General features: G+C 36.7%; 2 protein-coding genes across 2 annotated transcripts in view; both read right to left on the bottom strand.

Annotated features, from left to right (window-relative positions):
* rab3ab (RAB3A, member RAS oncogene family, b) overlaps positions 1–1,821 on the bottom strand; it is a 35,512-nt gene extending 33,691 nt beyond the window's left edge. The window contains exon 1 of the mRNA XM_079858189.1: positions 1,735–1,821. The gene's annotated coding sequence lies outside the window, so the exon portion shown is untranslated. The remainder of the gene's footprint in view (positions 1–1,734) is intronic.
* A 4,555-nt stretch (positions 1,822–6,376) lies between these two features.
* The window catches only part of pde4cb (phosphodiesterase 4C, cAMP-specific b), an 85,502-nt gene continuing 68,550 nt past the window's right edge, over positions 6,377–23,328 (bottom strand). The window contains exons 2-15 of the mRNA XM_079856775.1: positions 17,956–18,132; positions 15,120–15,156; positions 14,745–14,815; positions 14,583–14,632; positions 14,279–14,391; positions 12,969–13,062; positions 10,332–10,501; positions 10,156–10,254; positions 9,753–9,917; positions 9,543–9,642; positions 9,254–9,408; positions 7,775–7,897; positions 7,313–7,495; positions 6,377–6,785 (exon numbers count right to left, since the gene is read on the bottom strand). Of these exons, the coding sequence (XP_079712901.1) occupies positions 6,390–6,785; positions 7,313–7,495; positions 7,775–7,897; positions 9,254–9,408; positions 9,543–9,642; positions 9,753–9,917; positions 10,156–10,254; positions 10,332–10,501; positions 12,969–13,062; positions 14,279–14,391; positions 14,583–14,632; positions 14,745–14,815; positions 15,120–15,156; positions 17,956–18,132 (1,933 nt within the window). The 3' untranslated portion in view covers positions 6,377–6,389. The remainder of the gene's footprint in view (positions 6,786–7,312; positions 7,496–7,774; positions 7,898–9,253; positions 9,409–9,542; positions 9,643–9,752; positions 9,918–10,155; positions 10,255–10,331; positions 10,502–12,968; positions 13,063–14,278; positions 14,392–14,582; positions 14,633–14,744; positions 14,816–15,119; positions 15,157–17,955; positions 18,133–23,328) is intronic.

The raw sequence follows: 23,328 nt of genomic DNA, 5'->3' as shown, positions 1-23,328 counted from the left end.
GAATTACACTGGATTCCACTGCATTTCTGGATGCTACTAAATGGCACATATTAGGTATCTATAAAGTGTGTGTATATATACACTGTGCAGTACTTAGTAACAATTCACTCCGAACAGAGACATTTGGAATACTGTGGCAAAAAGCGAAATGGGATTGGAGATTGGCATCGTATTCCACTTCAGGGCAACATGATCTTTAGATAGAGAACTCAAGGGTGGTTAAAGATAAAACAATGTCCCTATTCTATTTCTGACCTGTCAAAAACACCATAAAAAAAACCTCTAATACAAGTTTAATTAATTTCATATACATGTTTAACCAGGACACATGTATGTTCATCACAATCAAAATAATTTCCACCAGACACAGCACAAACTCAACAAAAAGGCTTCTCCTCCAGAGAACCAGGAAGCTGATCTGTGATTCAGCACTCCACGTCTGGTGTGTCGGGAAGATTCGCAGAACACCAAAGCATCCTATCAGCATCTCTCCTGATAACAGAGGGCTCGAGCAGACTAAAAATAGAGGCTAACTTTTAGATCTCAGATGCTCTTTCAGGCCAAAAACAAACTGCCAGACCGCCAGCTCATTTTTATGGCTATATATTGTTGGGAAGAAAATTGTTTTCAACAGCAATTACACTACATGAAATGTTCAGGCTCTGCTCTAGACTAGAGACTGCTTTTCTCTTCCTTTAGACTCAAATCCTCAATAATGCAAAAGAAATTGAGACTGACAGCCCTAGTGGACACTGTGTGGTTAGAGCTGCTCTGTTCAAGAACCATCAAACTGATCTGCTTCAAAATCATCATTTAAAATACTAGATAACACTGCTGCTGAAGAAGAAGAAGAAGAAGAAGAAGAAGAAGAAGAAGAAGAAGAAGAAGAAGAAGATCTTAAACCAGCCTAAAATGGTTTGCTGGTTAAGCAGGTCTAGCTGGTGACCAGCTGGAAAGTGCACAAAAACACCTCTGAACCAGCCAAAAGACCAGCTTGGGAGACCATCAGCCTGTTACGGCTGGTTTAAAACCTTTTTTTTTTTTTTTTTTTTTTTTAGCAAAGAATAGGCCTAAACGAAGCAACCTAACATATAAACTGCCAAATGTGATACATTTGTCCAAAACAAGGACAGAACCACTAATAACTTTGGTTTTGCTGAATTATGGAGGTAAATATCCTAGACATAGAGCCACAAAACACGTGCATTTTCTTGAATGGTTCTATGAGACATGCCGGAATTTTATCAGTAGCCCAATGTTATACTAGAATATAACATAATACAGTATATAGTATAGCCCTTTATTATAAAAGGAAAATTGTAACTAACCAAAAAATCTGAGCATCCTTACATAATAGGAAACAGCACATGTACATGCAATACTGCTGCTGCGGAGGATATTTTCACCTGATTCACCATCTTCTGGGATGATGCTAAAGAAAACAACGAGCATGGATTCGTTATTCTCGTTTAGATATAAAAAACGAAAAGGCTAACAACCATTCGAATCCGTGCAATGTAATGCCAACGCTTCAGAGGCTATGTGGCAGATCTGTCTTTCATGGGGAGTAAAAATAGAAGCACAGAATGCGCGATGTTCATGTCAAATGAAGGTTATTCTCCTTGCAAACAGCACATTTTTCGCAGTTTCCCAGTGACAAACACACACATAAACATATATTACGGTATATTTAGCGTAAAATATTTCAAACGCATATTACTGCCGTTCTCTTACCGTAAAAGCCTTTTTAAGCGTCACTTACGCCAATACTGCGCCTTTTCCAACACCTGCAGACAATTTGACGTCACTTGAAAGACGTGTGACGCCAAGAGGGGCGGGGTCAGAGCTTTTGATTGACGGGTCCGAGAGCTAATAATAACAATGCAATCCCACCCACAGGACGTAAAACATTCAAGACTCTTTAAAACCAGCATCATTCATTATTTAGGAACTTGGCTTTGGCCTTTCCATAATTAATCAATTAAAATGGTCGTAGAAAACGAGCAGCTGACACAGGGATTTGTTTACATTAGCGGTGCAGGTCAGTGTCATTTTCATCACACTAAAATGTAACCAATGTTTGACTCTCATGTTGTAGTAACTGTGGTAACTACTCTATTTTGACCATAATAATGGTTAGCATGGTGATTTTCAACGCAATAATTTCTTGACATTATAATAATATTATTTCCTCCTGATAATATTATTATATTATATTTGTAGGGCCTATTATGTTATAATAATAACATAATATAACTATAATAATATTATTATTATTATATTATTGTGTTGTATTTATTACATCATTTAGAGTTATTTTAGCGCCATCCAGTGTTCAAATTCATGTTTACTCAAATTTTGACAAGTCTTTCTGGAGCATATGGACCCCATAAAATTAAAATGAGTGTTGTGGCATGTCTGTTCGCTTTGAGGTCATCTATATGCGAGTGTAATGCTGAAGTTTAAATGAAGTATACATATAGGCTATGCGTTTTATTAATATTTTAAAATGTAAAATTGTACCTGCATTCTTCATTTTACACAAAAACAGAGCAAAAAATATTAGTGAATCATCTTCCATTCAAGGGCTCATGCAATATTGTGGCCAATCAAATGCTTTCTAGAATGAGAATCTGTCTTTCTCTAATACTGCTTACCAGCAGAGGACTATAATAGTACCAGGAGAGACCTATTAGCATTCCTGTTCATCTCAATGGCTCTGAAATACACTGCCGGCACAATGGCATTATATCATATTATATTATATAATATTAGATTAGCTTATGTAGTCGATTATATATAGTCGAAGCTAACCAGTCGAACTGTGCCTGTTCTGGACTTTTCATGTTCTTGGCTGCTATTTTATTTATACATTTTTGCTTAAAACACAGAAACACACAACAGAATAGTTGTTGTATTTTTGTTGTTGTTTTTATTGGCAATTCAGAACAATCTTAATTAAAAATTAAGTATTTTTTGGCTCTGACAGTGGAGAACACAAACACACTCTGTGATCACCTTTATCTGAAACGTGATCTCAACCTGTAAACAAACTGAACAAATATATATATATATAATTTTTTTTTTTTTTGACAACATCAGTAATACTAACAAACAGACACATATAAACATAGCACATTATTACAGAGAAGAGGACACAGTTGAGTTAATATCATACAACAAAATTCATTTTAGACACTAAATGTTTCACAGTCACTGTTGTAATGGCACTGAAGCTAAAGGGATGTGCTTTAAGGCTGTATGCTTGGATTTCTATACTGGCTTTTCTGATCTCTGAGAATGAGAGTGTCCAAGGCTTCTGGGTGGCACTTTTAGCATTTAGTATCAATCTGGCAACAGCTTCTCTCCCAGCACTGCTGACTACTTTTTTTTTAATTAAACAAAATCATTATGCATGACGGTTTCATATTCTTAACAAACTAAAGGTGAAATGTGTAATTCCTGGGCTACTATAAATAAAATTAAAGGTTTCCCAAGCAGACCCCCATCTCTAATTGCTTCTCAAACAGTCTTGTCATTTCTGAGCAGTATTTAGAATAAAGCAGTAATGTTAAATTTGGTACATGTTAATGTATTAAAATGGTTTTATTTACTGATTTCACACAATTTGAGACAATTTTCTCTGATCCTAGTTTGGTTTTCCCTTTTCAGGGATATCAACATGCAAATGACTTACTTTTAGTAGCCTTTACTGGAAAACTAGGAAACTATATATATATATATATATATATATTTAAATTGCACACTTCACCTTCAAAATCCCTCTGTCATTTCATAGCATGTTTCTGATTGTATATAACCAGATATTTATGGAATATTTTGAGGCAAAAAGCTCTGAAAATGATGGCAATATCAGAGCAGGATCTTAAGGATCATTTTGTCAAAGCCCTTTATGTGAGGTGGACATGCGTTTGGCTAAAGAGTAAGGGTTGTCTGCGCTGGTCTGGGATCAGAACTTACTGTTTAAATCCACCACGAAAGATATCAGATCCACTTCAGCCAGAGGCGATCTTCAGTTTGACAATGTCTAACATGGGCACACCAGAGTAAATCAATGTAAAACACTGATTCACCCGTGATGGTCAAGTTTAGGTGAGTTTAGATTTGAGTCACCATTCGAATTCATTCATAAATTAGATAAAACATCAACCCTGTTTCTATTTATATCATCATTATGTATACATAGTGCTAATGTTTAAGAGGTATAAAGGTATTTCAGTACAAAGACACATGTAAAGGGATTCTCCGTATGGTGCTCTTGAGTCCATAAATTTGACTTTTAGATTAAATGTTTCTTTTTTTCTTTTCTTATTTGTTCAAAACAGATTGTTTAGTGACTGCACTTTGGAGTCTTGCTACATTACAATGAAATCAATATTATCCTGAGGTTGTTAGCAATCACAATCTTATCGCTGACCTGTTAAGGCAAGACACTACAAGCAAAACTTCCTTCCATTCGCCTGATTAATACAGCTTTTTTTTTCTGGCTACTGACAATATTCTTTGGAATGATAAAAAGATATCAAAAACTCCCTCTGTAAAAACCTTTATCGCTAATATGTCAACAAAATAAAATATGTTGAACCAATGTACAGATTTCTGTTCTGAAAATGTATGCAAATTAGTGCATATTGAATTAGATTATAATTTGTAATTAAAAAAAAGGCTTATCTTTATTTAGTAACATTTTATCTTTGTGTCCTTGTTACACGTCACATGTAGTTACTATTGTAATTACTATAAATTGTGCATCATTACTTGCAACTAACCCTAATTCTAACAACCCTGACGCTATAAGTTCATGTAGTTAATTAGTATTGCTCAGTACTTAAATGTATAATTACACTGTAACACGGACACTTTAAAATAAAGGGTTACACTTTACTTTGATGTGTCCGTGTTAAAGTGTATTTCTACCTTTAAATACTGAGCAATAATAACTTACTAAAGGGTTAGGATAAGGGTTTGGTTTAAGGTTAGTTGCTTGTAATTCTGCATAATTTACTGCTGTTATTTTAGCAAGTACATGTAACGTGTAACAGACACTGTAAAATAAAGTGTTCTTAAAGGGATAGTTCACTTTGAAATAAAATTTTGGTATGTTTTAGCTTACCTCAAGGGCATCCAAGATGTAGGTGTCTTTTTTTCCGCAGTAGTTTCAATTTTGATATTTTTAGGTCAAACCGTTCTTGTCTGTCAGTCATTTCATGCAGGTCTATGGTCACTGTCTCAAAGAGCATGCACAAAGTCCAAATTAAAACAATTCCCCATCGTCCAAATTAAACAATTCCCCATCCTAAGTACACATTGATGGCCTAAGACACGAAACGAGCGGTTTGTGTGAGAAAACGAACAGTATTTATATCGTTTTTAGCTCTTATAACACAGCCGCGTCCAAATGATCTGAGGGCTCGGGCGGGTATAGATATATACACTAGATGTCGCCTTGGCTACTGCAGTTCATTGGAACGAAACCGTAGCCAAGCGACATCTAGTGTATATATCTATACCCGCCCGAGCCCTCAGATCATTTGGACGCGGCTGTGTTATAAGAGCTAAAAACGATATAAATACTGTTCGTTTTCTCACACAAACCGCTCGTTTCGTGTCTTAGGCCATCAATGTGTACTTACGATGGGGAATTGTTTAATTTGGACGATGGGGAATTGTTTTAATTTGGACTTTGTGCATGCTCTTTGAGACAGTATCCATAGACCTGCATGAAATGACTAACAGACAAGAACGGTTTGACCTAAAAATATCAAAATTGAAACTACTGCGGAAAAAAAGACACCTACATCTTGGATGCGCTTGAGGTAAGCTAAAACATACCAAAATTTAATTTCAAAGTGAACTATCCCTTTAATGTACAGTGTTTAATCAACTGGGGAATTATAGTGATATATTAGTTCAAATGTTTACTCAATTCACCTGTGGTGTCTTGCCTTAAATATTTCTCGCAACTGTCCCGTTTCATTTCAGTGGCAAAAAACAAAACATTAATTTATCCATTATTAAAAATGTTCAGGATATTAAATATACTACAGTCCAGTGAAAAAGTTCACATAATGAGTAAATCAGCTTTCCTCTGCAATTGGCATGGACAGTCACTCAAGGGAAGACTCATGTTTCTCCATACGACATGAGACCACAAAAAAACATTCATCTACAACTTCGGCCTCAGTCCTTTTGGAAATGTTTGTGTCTGGGACACAAATATAGCTTTAAAATACAGGTTATTTGGTCAGGTAAACCTTGGGTCTAATGTCTTTTTAGTTTTTAGTGAATGGTTGTTCTACTCAACCCCAAACGAATAAGTGCAACTTAGAAACACAAATGAGCAGTGCTGCGGTTGGTACTGGGTCATCTTAAGTTTCCAACTGCAGGATGGAGGCGCTGGTCATTTCTTGGTCCAGTTCTCTTTCACCGCTGTCTACAATGGGAGTGACTTGAAGGGGGGATATTTGTGGATGCCTGGTGTCCGTCACAGTCCCTGATCTTTCTGAATCCATGTGCTCCTCTTCAGCCTCTATCTCTCCATCCTCTTCCTCCAGAGTCAGCTCGAACTGGAACTTCTCCCCGGCTGAGCCCACCGTGGCCCGCGAGTCCTGCTCTTCGGGGGTGGGCGACGGGCTGCGCGGGATCATGCTCTGGTACCATTCTCGATTGTCCTCTAATGTATCTAGAATGTCCTGAGCATCTGGATGGACCAGATCAGCCCATGTCTCCCATAGAGGGTGGACAATGTAATCAATGAATCCCACCTTAAGAAACAATAATCAAACACAGTAATCATTTGTATAGTATAGGACAGGGTTTTCTAACTTGTTAATCCCCACATTTGATCATTTTTGCAAGGTACCCTCTTCCTAAAATACAAAGACAGCTATATATTTTTATGTATAAAAATTCATTTATACAATATGTGATAAAAATGTGTCATTTTATTAAGACTTTATTTATTTTTATAATTGGCTATTGTATTGTCAAACGTTTTATTTACTCATATTTTCAACTATTTATTTATTAACAAACAGTTAAAAATATTGATAGGCCTATTGATAGAACAAAAAAATCATAATTTATCTCATGATTTCATGAATCAAATTTAGTGAATGTTAAAATCATTATACTAAACATAATTTATTAATATCTCAAGAGCACAAATTAACTTTGACAGCCCTAAAAATAAATATTGTAATAAAATAAAAAACTCTCTTTTTTTTAATGAACCCACTACTGTTTTGAAACCCCCTAAAATAGGAGACATAATCAGATTTTTACAGGATACCTGAGTTTTTTCCACAGAAGCCGTGTGTTTGTCACACATGGGGCTGATTTCTATGCCCTTGTCACGCTCGTGGTCACCCTGACTGAAGAGCTCCACCATGATGCGATCTGTCCACAGTCGGTAGAGCTCCAAGGGTTTTGTGGGGTTGCTGAGGTCAGCACAATGCACCATGTTCTGGAGCACCTTTAGAAGGAAAGAATTAAGAAGTTTTACATCTGACTAGCGACTAGCACTAAAAAGCCAGTAATAGCTAGAGATGGCTCAGGATGGTTGACTAGTCAACCGAAAAAAGACTTAAATAGTGTTGTTTACTAAGTTGTTTACTCTCTTTGAATAATTTTTTTTGTGTGGCTGTGGTGCTTTAAATGGGCTGAATTTAGTGATGCTATCAGGGGCCCCAAATTATACAGGGTCTCACATCCCTAATACTGGAATTGTACTGTGTATTTGGACCTTCAATACCTGTATTCGGTCTGAGTAGTTGTCCAGCAGTAAGACTCCTAGACTGGTCACTTTTTTAGTTTCCACCATTGTCTTCAGGTCAGCCAGGAAATTCATGTGTTTGGACATATCAGTGGCTAATACCTGAAAAGACAACAGGAAATTTGTTATTAGACCCATGAGTATTAAAAACAGTATTTGAAATGTGACATCTTAAAAAGGTTTGTCTTCACGTTTTATTAGGATTGGAATTTTTTTTAGTTTTTTATGTTATTCAGTTTAATCAACAGTCTGGATTAAATACATGTTGTAAAATAACAAACAGTCAGTAGTAGTAGTCTGATTCACAAATCAATGAATCTTTTGAACTGGTTCCTTTTTATAAATGACTCACAGATGAGTCACTGGCAAACTCATTGGTCTAAATCACTCATTAACTCTCTGAATCATTTGGAACAGTTACTAAATTTGACTCACTCACTGAAACATCATTAATATCAGACAGATCTGGTTACGATATTTCACTGTTATATTTTCCTTAAGGTCCATAAAAGGTAAATGAGTGTAATTTCGATTCGGTGTAGTTAAGATACACATTAAGAACAGAGTTTTGTTGTAATAATAGTACTTTAAACAATGTAACCAAAATAGCATCATGGTATCATTCATAAGTATTTTTGTTTATAAAATAATTAAATAAAATATCAATAATAGTATATGATAAAATGTATGAAGGATCAGATATTTGGTGCTTGTTCAAAAGTAGTAAAAGTCATTAAGTTGAATCAAAATCATTATTGAATCATTACTATAACCATCAGTAGTGTGTATATATCTGTATAAGTGTTTATATACAATTATAGTATTAACGCCACAATATACTTCAAGTGAAATCAAAGAACAAACTGCTGTGATGTCATTTCGAACAAAATCAGGCCAAAAACTTTCCGGAAAAGTTTGCTACGGCTGGTAAACATCTTTGTACTACCATTGGTTCATGGCGATTACGTAATAGGTAGGTGTGCGCGGAGGCTCCGCGAAAATCTTTTCTGGTTCATTTCTCATCTTCAGTCCGCCTTCACGCTGGAGAGCTGCTTTATAGTAGAAAATGAAGTTGTTCGTGTTTAATACGGTAAAGCTGCTTTCAATCTATTGTATAAAGTGCTATATAAATAAACATGACGTGACCGGAGTGCCAAATTGCAGAGCTTGTGCAAACAAATCCACGTTGCTATGATCAGATGCTTTTCTTATGCTTTATTAAAAATTGCTTGCTGTTTTCTCAATTTTGTTGTGTGTTTATTTTGTTATTGAGAGGAAAGTGCACAGCACATATTTACATATTCATCTAACCGTCGCTAACAGTATATCACTGGTTACGTATTTCGAACTTCGTTTTACCCCTAAGCGAAGAACGAAAAAGAACTTCGCTGTGAGTATATCAGGGCCTTTACTCTAACATTTTATGATGATATTCAGAAATAAATCAAAAAGAATCACCATATCTATAGTCAACTGTCGCAGGGACTGTTTTTGTTTCTTGCTGAGATTACAAAAGATATCACAGTTTTCCTCCTGTAGAAGCTTGAAGCCGACAGCCAAGTGATGATTCTCCAACACTGAGGCGTCATTATACATGAGAGCCAGTTCAGAGTCTGAAAGAGTGAAGAGAAAAACAACATACTAAGGTCCAGCTAGGTTTTCAGATATTCTTTCATGTATTTGTGTTGGGGAGAGAGCCTAAGTGAATGAATTAGGGAGTCATTGTAATGGCTTGTTTGAGTCGTACTTGTGTTAATGAGGAACTGGTTGGACACTCCTGGATGATCCACATCATGAATAGCACTGGCAAACAGAGCAGCCATGATCTCAAGATCTGTGAACACATCCTGAAAGTAAAAAATAAATAAATAAATAAACCATTGTCAATACCAGGATATGTTTGTCTTTAGGTTAATTCCCATGAGCACTGTGTATGTGTGCACACATCCATGCAGACCTCTAGGGCAGGTGTGGAGAGAAGAACGTGTGTAGACTGTACAACGTCTGCTGCGTGGATGTTGTTATGGTAGGCCACGTCTGCATGGTAGTGGTCTTCCAAAGTCATCAGAAAAGTTAAGAACGTGTCCGATGGGATTTGAAAGGTTTTGAGCAAATCTCGCTCCTGAGAATTACAGAGTACATAAAGAGTCAAATCTGCAGTTAAAATCAACATTAAAAAAATAATAAAAAAACATACAAAGGAAAGCTATTTACAGTTAATGCTTCACACCAATGATCAAACTATGAGCTTTTTCTTTTGGAAGTTTTGCCAACAATGGCTTTATCTACTGTATTTTTGAAATCAAGGCTATATTGTAGGAAATACAATAGCAAAGCAGCAAAACATTCAAAAACCTTACCTGAAAAATGGTGTACATTATGACTGTCAGTGGCCGATTCCCAGAATACTCTGCTATCTTAAAAATATCTATACCCCATCGATCCATGTCCTCAAGCCCCTGGAGTAAAAAATATGGTATTTTTTTCTCCAATGAATAGCACGAATAAATAGAAATAAAATGAAATCAATGGATACCTTGGCCAGGAGGCTCTCGTGCTGCGTGTTGACACCAAATCGTGGGATGCTTGTTGGTGGGAGACTCAGGCTGGGGCTCAGTTTTCTCACTCCACTTATCTGAGACATTGGACGCCGTTTTTTCTCCTCCTTACAAGTTGTTGACAAAATCTCCACATCATGCTGTTTTTCTGCAACACAAACACAAAAAGTATGTGAAAAGCCCTGAGCTGCATTCAGACTGAAAGGAAAACACAGTTTAAAAATCTGAATTAAATCTTTCCCCGCCAGCGTTTTTTTTTTTTTTAAAGTTGCCAGCCACCGCCAGTGTTTTTGATCATTTTTACAAACATTTCATGGCCCCCAGAATATTTTGTTGTATGAATATCTGAACATGCAATACATCAAAAGAAAGAACAGACCCTCTGCTTTAAAAAACAAAAACAAAAACTTGCACAGTCCTGTAACTCATCCTGGGTCGACATTTAATCTGGGTCGGCAGTTTTGATTTATATGCTGTTTAAAGGGATAGTTCACTTTGAAATTAAATTTTGGTATGTTTTAGCTTACCTCAAGGGCATTCAAGATGTAGGTGTCTTTGTTTCCGCAGTAGTTTCAATTTAGATATTTTTAGGTCAAACCGTTCTTGTCTGTCAGTCGTATAATGCAGGTCTATGGTCACTATCTGAAAGAGCATGCACAGAGAAGTCAAAATTAAACAATTCCCCATCGTAAGTACACATTGATGGCCTAAGACACGAAACGAACGGTTTGTGTGAGAAAACGAACAGTATTTATATCGTTTTTACCTCTTGTACACAACCCATAGACAGTATGACACAACTACATCCAAGTGATCACGCGCTTCCGGCGCTTTCTTCTTCTTCTTCTTGTTTTTTTTTTTTACGGCGGATCGCAAACAAATTTGTGCATTACTGCCACCTATCTCAGAAATGGACCACTGACACTTTCCTATACTTCTTTAACCTATCAACCAACATAAATTCCCCTTATTTACCCGCATAGAGGCTTAATAGAATTTCATTCGGGTTCAGCTCCTCCGTCCACTCTCAGCCCCCATGACAGGAAAAAAAAAACCACGTCCAAGCGTCCAAGTGATCTGAGGGCGCGCGCGCTTCCCGGTGTGTGACGTGTGCGCGCTGCGCAAGCGCCGGAATTAAATGAGGTTATTTTTTTCCTGTCATGATGGGGGGAAAATGGTCATTTTTCCGCAGCACCGGATGAAATTCTATGAAGCCTCTATGCGGGTAAATAAGGGGAATTTATGTCGGTTGATAGGTTAAAGCAGGGTTCACCAATCTCTGTCCTGGAGGGCCGCTGTCCTGCAGAGTTTAGCTCCAACCCCAATTAAACACACCTGAACCAGCTAATTAAGGTCTCACTAGGCATACTAGAAACTTTCAAACAGGTGTGTTGGAGCTGGTTGGAGCTAAACTCTGCAGGACAGCGGCCCTCCAGGACCGAGATTGGTGAACCCTGGGTTAAAGTATAGGAAAGTGTCAATGGTCCATTTCTAAGATAGGTGGCGGTAATGCACATATTTGTTTGCGATCCGCCGTAAAAAAAAAAACAAGAAGAAGAAGAAGAAAGCGCCGGAAGCGCGTGCGCCCTCAGATCGCTTGGATGTAGTTGTGTCATACTGTCTATGGGTTGTGTACAAGAGGTAAAAACGATATAAATACTGTTCATTTTCTCACACAAACCACTCGTTTCGTGTCTTAGGCCATCAATGTGTACTTACGATGGGGAATTGTTTAATTTTGACTTCTCTGTGCATGCTCTTTCAGATAGTGACCATAGACCTGCATTATATGACTGACAGACAAGAACGATTTGACCTAAAAATATCAAAATTGAAACTACTGCGGAAACAAAGACACCTACATCTTGAATGCCCTTGAGGTAAGCTAAAACATACCAAAATTTTATTTTAAAGTGAACTATCCCTTTAATGTTGATGATCGTGTTATTTTACATATGCATATGATTACATATGAGATTGTTGTTTCTGCATCTTAAAAGTCTACTGAAATAAACAGTTATAGAAATGTAGAAATTAAAGTTGAAGCTCCAATCTCCACCCGAAGATCCCCAAAAAAGTCAGCTTGTGCCTCAGGGACTACTTCGCTCAGAGAGGCTGTCAATCTAAACTGTCAATCATGACGTCAAACCCTGTTTTTATAGCATAAATTAACTTACTAAAACCAAACTTACTTAAAAAACGAACACTTGAACTTGAACAAAAAACGTCCTAAATGACAGAAACCATCTTTGGGAAAAAAATAATTTGAAGTGTAATTTGATTGTTTAGTTTGTCTCACGTCCCATTAGATTACATGGAGAGGGCAGGGTTTATGACCGATACTGCATCCAGCCACCGGGGGGCGATCGAAACGTTTTAGGTTTCACTTTTCAGGACTTGTGCAACACACTTGGGTTGCTCCGAAATCGCATACTCTCTTGAGTAGGTACTTATTTTGAATTTGAGTAATTACTTCTGGGCTGCTAAAAAAGTATGTTCTATATAGTATCATAAAAATTCTGTGTTTGGCGGGGAAAGAGTTAATAGTAAACACACCATGTTATTACAAATCCTGTCTCATAATTACATTTAAATTACATTAAGTAGTCACTCACGTAAAATTGCGCTTGCTATGAATTCCGACACCTGGTTTCCTGACCGGCTGGTCTCAGATAGCTGAGTTAGCTCCCTGTTGAGCATTCTTTTAAACTAAAAATAATACAACAAATAAAAGTGAAACATTATATTATAATCACAAAACTCCATTTAATGCATTATGGAACTAATTTCAGTGTAATACCGACAGCAAATGATACAATAAATGTAACTGTGAACAGTAGATGATATACACAGTCCGGAAGAAAACTAGTGTTATGAACATTGCCACTGATCAGCCATCAGAACCCTACAGCACAATTATTCAACATGTTACTTAGTTACTATGGTAACTGAGTCCATACCAAAGGCCAGTGAGGAAACACTCATTCAGACTCTACAGTGCATGGTGGGGTTATGTAATCATGCATCAGAAAAATGATTTACAGCTCTGATTAACACATAATTAACTGAATATGATGCATTGCAATAAAAGACTGAAATAGTTTTGTCAGAAAAACTCATTTCAAGCACTGAAGCATGAGCCTTTTGACGATATAGTACATGACAGTACAGTCAAATATACAGTGTGTCTCATGTACTGTAATGACTGAAACCACTCTGCCAACATTGTTTGCCTTACGTCCAAGTTTCTGTTCAGTATTTTACTGAAATGTGTTGGTTTTGTATTATCTTGTTGCTGACTTTATGCATGGCTTTGGGCATGGAACATGCACAACATCAAATGTGAATTGAATTCATGTTACTTAAATGTTATTATAATCAAAAAACCTTAATTAAAATGTACCCAAAACCTATTAATAACCAATAAAAACGACTAAATTCTGATAACTAGTAAAATATCATAGTTCATTACTCACACGCTATATTCCAAGTCTTCTGAAGTCATATGATTGTATTGTGTGCAGTATTTATTTTAGTATTATTTATATACTATTATAATATTAAAGAAATATTTAAAATTAGCTTTTATTTTTTATATATTTTTGTTATATGTATTTTATGTTAAACTTTAATGTATTTTTGTTTTAGTAATTTGAGTACTTCAATTAAAATGTATTTTGTTTCAGTTAGTTGCCAAGGCAACATTATTTTATTTCAGCTTTATTTCAAAACTATTAATAATAGTTATTTACTAAAAATCCTTCCTTTTCGCAAAGCTTTAAAATGGACATATTGTATGGCTGCCGAAGTATAGTATTCTAATAAAGTGTAAAGCTGTGCTGTATAGGGAGATATATAAGGAGATTAAATTATTTGATTTTGGTTTTTTTTTTTGGGGGGGGGGGGGGGATATTGCTTTAAATACCTTATTGGAGGCCATTTCACTGACAGAGTGACGTGTTTGCAGGGTCTCCAGCTGGTCCAAACACCAGTCCAGCTCTTCAAGAGTCTCGACAGCGAGTTTTTGATGTGATTCATCTAGAAAAACAAACCCTTAGATGTAAAAACAGTCCTGGTTATTTTAAATAATGTTAGAATAACCCCCAAATACATCATTTTCATTTCTGGTGACTACTCAGATGTTCAAACCTTTACGTCTAAATCTGAGGTCTACAGCAAGAAAAAAAATCCTCATCTTTGACTAGACCAGCTCATGTTCTTCCACTCACCAGTCTGGTTTGTTTTACAGGTAGATTGAGGGTTAGTGCCTGATGGTCTCCTGATAAAAAAAACAAGATTTAAGAGACCTCATGTGACAATTGTTATAAATATTTTTCTCATTAATCATTCCATTCGCTGACTATCTAAAGATGTTTTGACTACAGACTCACTTGTTGCTTCTATCTTGCATGTGGGTTAAAGCTGCAACGTTACCCCTCACTGTACGCAGACTGGCAAGAACCTATAGTACACACACACACACACACACACACAAATATATATATACTTTATCGATTAATTGACATGTTGTAGGTTTGACACACACACACACACACACACACACACACACACACACACACACACACACACACACACATACGTACACAATGAAGAGCTACAGCTATTACACCACTTGTAAGACATATGTGTAAGTGTTACACATTAATCTGCATTATAGAATGCACATATTGCCTTGCACAATTATTTGGAACCTTTGTGAAATTACAAATATATTTACACATTTACCAAATTTGCACCCAACTGACCTGTGCAAAAGGCGTTACAATCATGTCTTCCCCATGACTGCAAAAGAGAAGTCAACAGTCATGATCAGATTAATGTATTTAATTCATATTTAACAAGAAATCAATATTGACCAAATTTACTTTCTTAAAGCACTTGCCTAGTTTTATTGTAAAATATTGACAAGTGCACATGTAATAATTCACTCCGACTCTTAAACAACATTGCATTGCCATTGATGTAAAAAAATCCCCTTTAACCAATTTCCCTCCAATCAAAAATAACATAATTTCCTGATGGATACATCTATGTAGGATTGGGAGTGCCATATTAATAAACACATTTTTCATTAAAAGCATCAATAAATAAATAAATCACAACATGTGTCAGTAAATAAATATACAGTATGTTTGTATCTAAGTCCAATGGAAAATAATTTACATGTTATTTCTTAATGTATAAACAAATTTCATGATTTAGTATGGTTTTAATTTATGTATGGTGTCAATAAATAAATATAAATAAATAAATAATGTAAATTAATTTTTTTCATTGCCATTGGATTTTGATGTATGTAGTAATATATCAATGCTCATCAGGGACAGCATTTATACTTTGCTCAAACACTCACACTTCTGGTCTCGTTGTTGTTTTCAAAAGACTGATGAGACTCTTGTGTTGATCTTACCTGTTGGATATACTTATCTAAATTTCTCCATCGCCTCTGTTCTCCATTGTTCTCTATTGTCTGTCTACTCCTTCCTTGATCCACTGTGATTACTCCCTCTGTCTTATCTCCCTGTGTGCTCGTCTCATCCGAATAAAAAGTAGTGTTACTCTCAAGTTAAAGGAGAACTCCGGTCAATTTTAACATTGAGCTCATTTTTTTGTACATTTGGAGTGCTGTCAATACAGAGAACAACGACAAAAATTGGTGTTGCCTACATCGTGTTATCCTCTTTTTAAAATGTGCACCCTGTTGACTTCAATGGGGCAAGTTTTAAACCTGCTTTTAGCCTCTTAACATCCTTGATGTGTCATTACAAGTGCACAGGTCATGTGAGTGATTCCTTCGGAGTGAACGCGGTGAATCTGACTGCAGTAGATGTGAAAGATATGAATAAAAATGATGTTTATTCAGCCAGCGCACATACCTGTATTTACATCCTGTTTTCGGTCGAAGTCCATAGTAATCGATTGTCGAGTTCACGCGCATGATCATAGGTACTAAACCAATGCGCGTGAACTCGACAATCGATTACTATGGACTTTGACCGAAAACAGGATGTAAATACAGGTATGTGCGCTGGCTGAATAAACATCATTTTTATTCATATCTTTCACATCTACTGCAGTCAGATTGACTCGTGTTCACTCCGAAGGAATCACTCACATGACCTGTGCACTTGTAATGACACATCAAGGATGTTAAGAGGCTAAAAGCAGGTTTAAAACTTGCCCAATTGAAGTCAACAGGGTGCAAATTTTAAAAAGAGGATAACACGGTGTAGGCAACACCGATTTTTGTCGTTGTTCTCTGTATTGACAGCACTCCAAATGTACAAAAAAATGAGCTCAATGTTAAAATTGACCGGAGTTTTCCTTTAAGTGCTGGTGTTGCTTTATCTATCATCAATATACTTACCGGCGTTATCTGTCATCCCAAAAAACATTTTAAAAAATGATTCCATGACAGAAGACCAGACCAAACACACTGAACTTTCATCACTCCTGCATTCCTTCTCATTAGCCTCACCCAGGACCCTCGAGGAATTGTAAGGATGATATCCTCATAAGTTTCTTCAGAGCCAGCATTAACAAACCCCTCAGATCACTGCTGCCATCCAGTGATCCTTGAGGCATGCTCTGCTTACTTCTGGATCTGGCCCTTCAATCGGATGGATCCCCCTTCAACCGTGGAAGAAGTGGATGAGGACCCTTAGTTGCTCCAATCAAGGTTCTCCAGGGCCTCCACAGTCCATTGTAGTCATCTTAGAACTTCTAGATTCCACTTAAGATTTCCCTCTAACCCTCCATCCTCCAGTCCAAGGCACCACATTGACTGCAGTCCAGAAGAGGAGGTGAAGGAGGAGGAAGAAGTCTGTCTTTGAACACCCTGGAGAGCTCCCAAGTCTAGAGGCCCAGAGCTCTCTGGTCAAGTGGCCCTGAGTCCAGTAGTCAGGGTGGTTCCAAGTCCAGTGTTTCCAAGTCAGGTCATCTAGGTGGTCCCAAGTCGGGTGGTAAGGTTGTCCCAAGTCAGGAATTCTGGTTGGTCTTAAGTCCGGTGACCACTGTCACGGCCACTCTCCGCTCCCTTGTCTCAGCCATGGAGGCCACTGTCTGCTCCCACATCTCGGCCACGGAGGCCACTCCCCACTCCCTCATCCTCATCTTCATCATGGACATGGTAGCCATAGTTCCTCATCCTCTGGTTTCATCTGCTCCACCCTAGTCCTCATCCATGCTGATTACCTAAAGGTAATCCATCTCTGCCAACTCCACCATGGTCCCCTGCTCGACTGGCTTGCCGCTCTGCCGGCACTTTATTGATTGACATTTTTAATGAAAGGTTTATTTCTTAATCCTGCACTCCCAATCCCATCTTACATTTTTCTTTTTTAAGCATTTCTTGTTTTAATTATAAATACATAGGTTGTGAATGGTATTTCACACTGACTTTATATTTACACTATTACAACATCTATCCCACACTTGCTTCTAGAGTTATTCTCAAGAGCTACATGCCAAAAGATGAAGTAATAATTAAGCAAGAAATCACTCTGAACAGAAAATGAGTTGAGCCAGTTCAATGACAGAGTACTATGACATATTTTGCTTTAGTATGGGATAAAAGCTCACAGCTCGCTGGCAGTCGAGGTGTTTCTGGACATCGTCTTGGGCGAGATGTCGAAATCCGAGTCCGAGCGGTAAAGGAAAGACTCTCGCCTCTGGCTGTTTGCTTGGAGGACCAGACCAGAACTTGGACTGGTGTCCAGTGGACTGCGTCCGATCGACAACCCATTTTCCACATCGAAACTGCAACAGACATACAGGTGAGAAGAAATTAGTTATCTGAATAAAACATTTGGACAACTAAAAAGAAGAAACTGCCCAACATTTGATCAAAGGAATACTGAGAATTGCAACATAGATGCGATTATCTTTCGTTTCAGAATAGACACTGGTATTCTAGCAACTCAGTTAAAACAGCAAGCACAAGTTTATTTTTTTGTTTATTTATGTTACGTCTGTGATGAAGACAGAAGACACAAGTTTATGTTCTGAAGGAAACTGTTTCATTCATGATTTCTAGTGAATGAAAGCCTCTGGCCCACAAGCTCAAAAAGAGAAGTAACAGGCCTCGGTAGACTGTCTGTAGGTCTGAATTCAAGGACTCTCAGCTCTGATTTAGACTGACTTGAAGAGAAAGTGAGGCAGGGCTTCTGGTTTATTTATATCTGTGGTAAAGGTTCAGTGGCTGAGGGTCTATTTTTAGTTTCTAAGGTAAAAAATTGCCTTATCAGCACCTAGTAAAACCCTAGAAGACAAGTCCCGTCACCTTTAATTTTATAGCGCTTTATACAATACAGATTGTTTCAAAGAAGCTTTGCAGTGATCAACAAGAAAATAATGATACAATGATGCAAACAGTTTAAAGTTTTTTACGATCGCTATGACAATTTTTTAACAATTTCTTAACAAAGTTATCACAACATCCGTCTGTGTAGGATATACAATTAACACATTTCTTGCTGCTTTGGCACAAAATGCATACAGTTAACACAAATTTAAAAGGCTTGAACTTTTTTTACGCACAAGCTCAACCAAGACCAAAACAATATATTTTGACTGCCAAATTTACAAATGCTTTCACACTGTATATCAGAACAGATAACATCATGTTCTAAACCTAACTTATAGGTTAAAGTCAAACTGAACAGCTGTTCATATTGTGAACTGAAACACAAAAATATCCCCTGTATTTTATTCCATTTCTACTGAGAAACAGCTGATTGAAGTTATGCAAATATGGGACAATGTGGCATTCCACCATTCCCGTGCACAGCCTGGTTTGAAGCCCATCACTCCCCTTTCCTCAACCCCATTGAGGAGTTTTATCAGCCTGGAGATGGAAGGTTTTTGACCATTTTCCACAGGACCAAATGTCCCTCCTGGATGCAATAGATGCTGCATGCCAAGACATCACAGCTGAACACTGCCAGGGGTGGATAAGGCATGCCAAAAGATTCTTCCCAAGATGCCTTGCCAGAGAAGATATCATGTGACATGTGACCATGGCCAAATGCAATTTCTGTTTGTATATTTTGTATTTTCACATACAGTAATACTGTAAATGGCAGCTATTTTGCATATTTTTGTTATCTTGTCTTTACTGCAGCAATTCTGTCTCTGTCTTCTTTTTTTTCATAAACCGTACCATCCTATAAAGCTACTTTGAGAAGGGTCATTCATTTTTTGTATTGAATTTCTGCTGCAAAAATAAATAAATAAATAAATAAATAATGCACGCATTTACTAAACCCAAACACAACATGTAAAGAGACTTAAAAAGAAACTGCAGTCCAAAACACAATCTATGATCAATACAATATGCTGTCTATTATATAAGGGCAGACCTGACGCATATAAAATAATGCAGTTTCTGTAATTCCATCTTATATTAGTGTTTTTATGACATTGTGCTGATTGACTAAATGTTCCTGTTGGAAGAGAACATGTGTTAGTGTTTTGGTAGACGATTTTTAGATTTTTAGTTTTAGAAAATTGTTAAAGGTATTGAAAACATTGTCATAGCGATCGTAAAAAAAAACTGTAATTCGGCTGTAAAGCAGCTTTAAAAAGAAAAAAAAGTGTCATTGTTCAGCTGAAGTCAGTTCAGTTTTGATTCAGTTGTGAAGATCATCAATTATTAAATTGGCTATCGACCATACGCAAGTCGACTTACGCCAAAAGAGTAACAATTGATGCTGTATGACGTAGGATGTAGGAGTAGCGTAAGCTTTGATGACTCTCGTCGTTCAAACAAACAGGACTGGGCAACTGCGTTCGTCATTACGTCATGCGTCAAGTTCAAGTGTTACTCTATCGCCATAAATTGATGCGTACGGCCGTCTGCCGGAAACTAGTTAGTTTAGTCGATAAAATATGGATATTTTTCTTGCACAAACACTTACGCTTCACTTCAGAAGGCCTTTATTAACCACCGGAGACGTGCGGAGCACTTTAATCAGGGATGGATGCACTTTGATGGACCGTCTGAAAGAAAAATGTCATATACACCTAGGGTGGCTTCAGGGTGAGTAAATCATTGGCTAATTTTCATTTTTGGGTGAACTATCCCTTTAAGTGACCCCAACAAAGTAAGCCAGAGGTAACAGTGGCAAAGAACCCAAACTCCATCAGGTGACAGAATGGAGAGAAAAAAAAAGAAAAAAAAACTTGGGAAAAAACAGGCTCAGTTGGGGGACCAGTTCTCATTTGGCCAAATGAAGCAACATGATGTGGTTTAATTGCAGGTTGCACAAGTCAGAAGTTAATCTGTGTAAATAATCAGATGCTTCTTCTGTTCTTTGCAATGTAAAGATGGCTTTTGTTGATGTTGCTAAAATTTGATTGGTAAAGGGCTATTCTGACCAAATATTTTGGTTAAACTTCAGAATTTGACATAAAACATAAGACATATATGTTAAAAAAGGTATTTATAAAAATTGCCTTTACAACTGTAAAAAATGCCCCTGGAAATCAGTTCCAATGGACGAATAATGTCTCTTAACGGAAAAGTTCATTTCTGACCCTGCTCACAATCATTCAGAATATCTTTGCAACCTTTGAGTCCTTAATGATAAATGCAGGTAAAATAATAATAATAATAATAATAATCATATATTTAAAAATATTTTAGACCTGTTGGGATGGTTTTCGTGGGAAATTGCGTACATGCGTCACTCGCCTGTGTGTGTCTCGTCATATTCGTAGATAGAGAAAAGTTGCTCCAGCTACTTTGACGCATGTATGGCGTGAGAGTGGCAGAGGTTAGATGTCACAATGAGTGAGAAAGGTTGACATGGAGCAGCTAAATCTCGAAAAAAAAAGCGTTAAAAAAAACAGAACAGAGGAGAGTCTGCTGGCAAAAAGAGAACGCAACAGAGCTCGTAATAAAACTAGACTGGCTTTTTGGAGATTGTGAGAATCGCGTTTTTGTTGCGAGATTGCGTTTTTGTTATTCAACAGGTGAGTAAGGTATTTTATTTAACTTATAGATTTCCATATTATATATCTAACAGTGTTCATTGGAAAGCATTATCTATTGTGAAGGGTCATTTCATGGGCTGTTGTAGCGCTTCTGGAATGTATTTTCAAGGAAGTACTGTAATGGGTGTAGCTACAGTAACTTACAGTATTAAATATTGTGTACAAACATCTATTAAAAATCATAAACTGGTTATATGTCTTAAGCGTAGTAGTGAAGGTTTTATGAGCACTCATGCAGAGTCAAAGCACAACCAAAACAATGTTCTTCCATACAATACATGCAATTTTGTTTTTTAACCGCCAGAGGGCCAAAAGTTACATAGTGTACAGGGGCGGCTGGCCAATAGAGGGCGCGAGGGCGCTAATGTCTTTACAGAATTGCACATTACCTTTACATTTGAGTAAGGAAGATTTCAAGATTATTCTAGGGAGAACATCAGTTTTATCTTTTCAAGCTAACCTTCCTCCTGATGTTTTGGATCGACTCTAAGCAGCTGGCCTACACAAAGGCATTTATGAGAACCCCAGAATGGTGGTTTGGCACTGAGACACAGATGTGGTCATTAAAGATCGCTGTCCCTGGAACAACAGAGAGCTTCTCTGAAAATAAAGGCCAAACATGACCCCATTCTTTCTTTTATGTAGAGTGAAAAACAGGTTGTATACATTTGTCCTGGTGGGTTTTGTAGCCTGACCTGGGCACTTTAGAGACGGGGGCCCAGATGAAAAACATGTGCCACAGGAAAAAAAAAATAATAATAATAAAGTGTTATAAAGTGCTGGTTTGGGTGGTACCTGCACAGATGACACTTAAGAAAATAAAAAAAAGAACTACATTCTCTATAAACAGAATTGTTTATATATGATATATTAATATAATATATAATAAATATATATATATAAAAAAAAATTTTTTATAAAACGGCTAAAAAGGGTGGACTGTTTTTCAGTCACAGGAAAGTTCATTCAAAATATGTAATGGGAATGATAAAGGAAATAAAACAGAGTATAAATCTAGTTTTAAAAAGGTGATTTCCGCTGTTTGTCAACTAAATGAATCATTCTCATGTATAATAATAATAATTTTAAGTGGTGATGCAAATTCTAAATCAGAATTCAGAATTGATTCAGTAAAATTCGAGTAGATTCTGGATTTCTTTTTCTTCTTGTTTTTACTTATACTTTAGCACCATTGATGCTAAAGTTAAATAATCTCACATGAAATAATTTAAGTCTTAATTTTATCGGCAGCAAAATCATTGCAAATTTTGTGAACATTCTATTCTGTATAATAAGATGCAGCCATAATTAATTAAATCAGCTTTTTTAAGCTTTTACATTAAAATCATTACAGTAATGATACATTAATTAGTAATTGTGCAGATTTGTCCAGTAAACTGTAAACAAATACATTCAAGGTGTCTGGAAATAATCTAGTATTAATTATTGTATAAATACAAACATCTATTAAAGATCTTATCAAAATGTTTGTTTATATTTTATCTAGTAAGCATATGATTCACATACATTCTAAATGATCAATATCTCAACAAAATCTGCTGTTTTAAACACATACTGTAGGTGAGAAAATGCTCTAAAATGACATTTCCCAGACTAAAACACACAGATATCAAATATATGTCTTGTGAACATGCATATGGTATCAGAGAAACGAGAGAACCAGTGTCATGACAACAGGTATTATATGGATTTGGGGGAAACTATGTATAGTAGTGCAAAAAAATCTGACCACAATATATGACATGTCAGAATATAGTACAAGTACAGCCTATAGAATATGTTTTTTTCTTTCTCAGAATTCAGTACAGTGTAGCAAACTCCATATATTTCAACAGAGAAGAAAAAGAGCAAAGTACAAATTACGAGTTCTGAAGAGCTGGTCTGACAATACGGCTCAGTTTATATAATGTGGCAAATGTCAACAGTGAACTTACCACA

Source organism: Squalius cephalus (assembly GCF_949319135.1).
Source record: "Squalius cephalus genome assembly, chromosome: 22".
Classification (NCBI taxonomy): Eukaryota; Metazoa; Chordata; class Actinopteri; order Cypriniformes; family Leuciscidae; genus Squalius; species Squalius cephalus.
The sequence above is the reverse complement of the archived record's forward strand: the minus strand, read 5'-3'. Positions and strand labels throughout refer to the sequence as shown.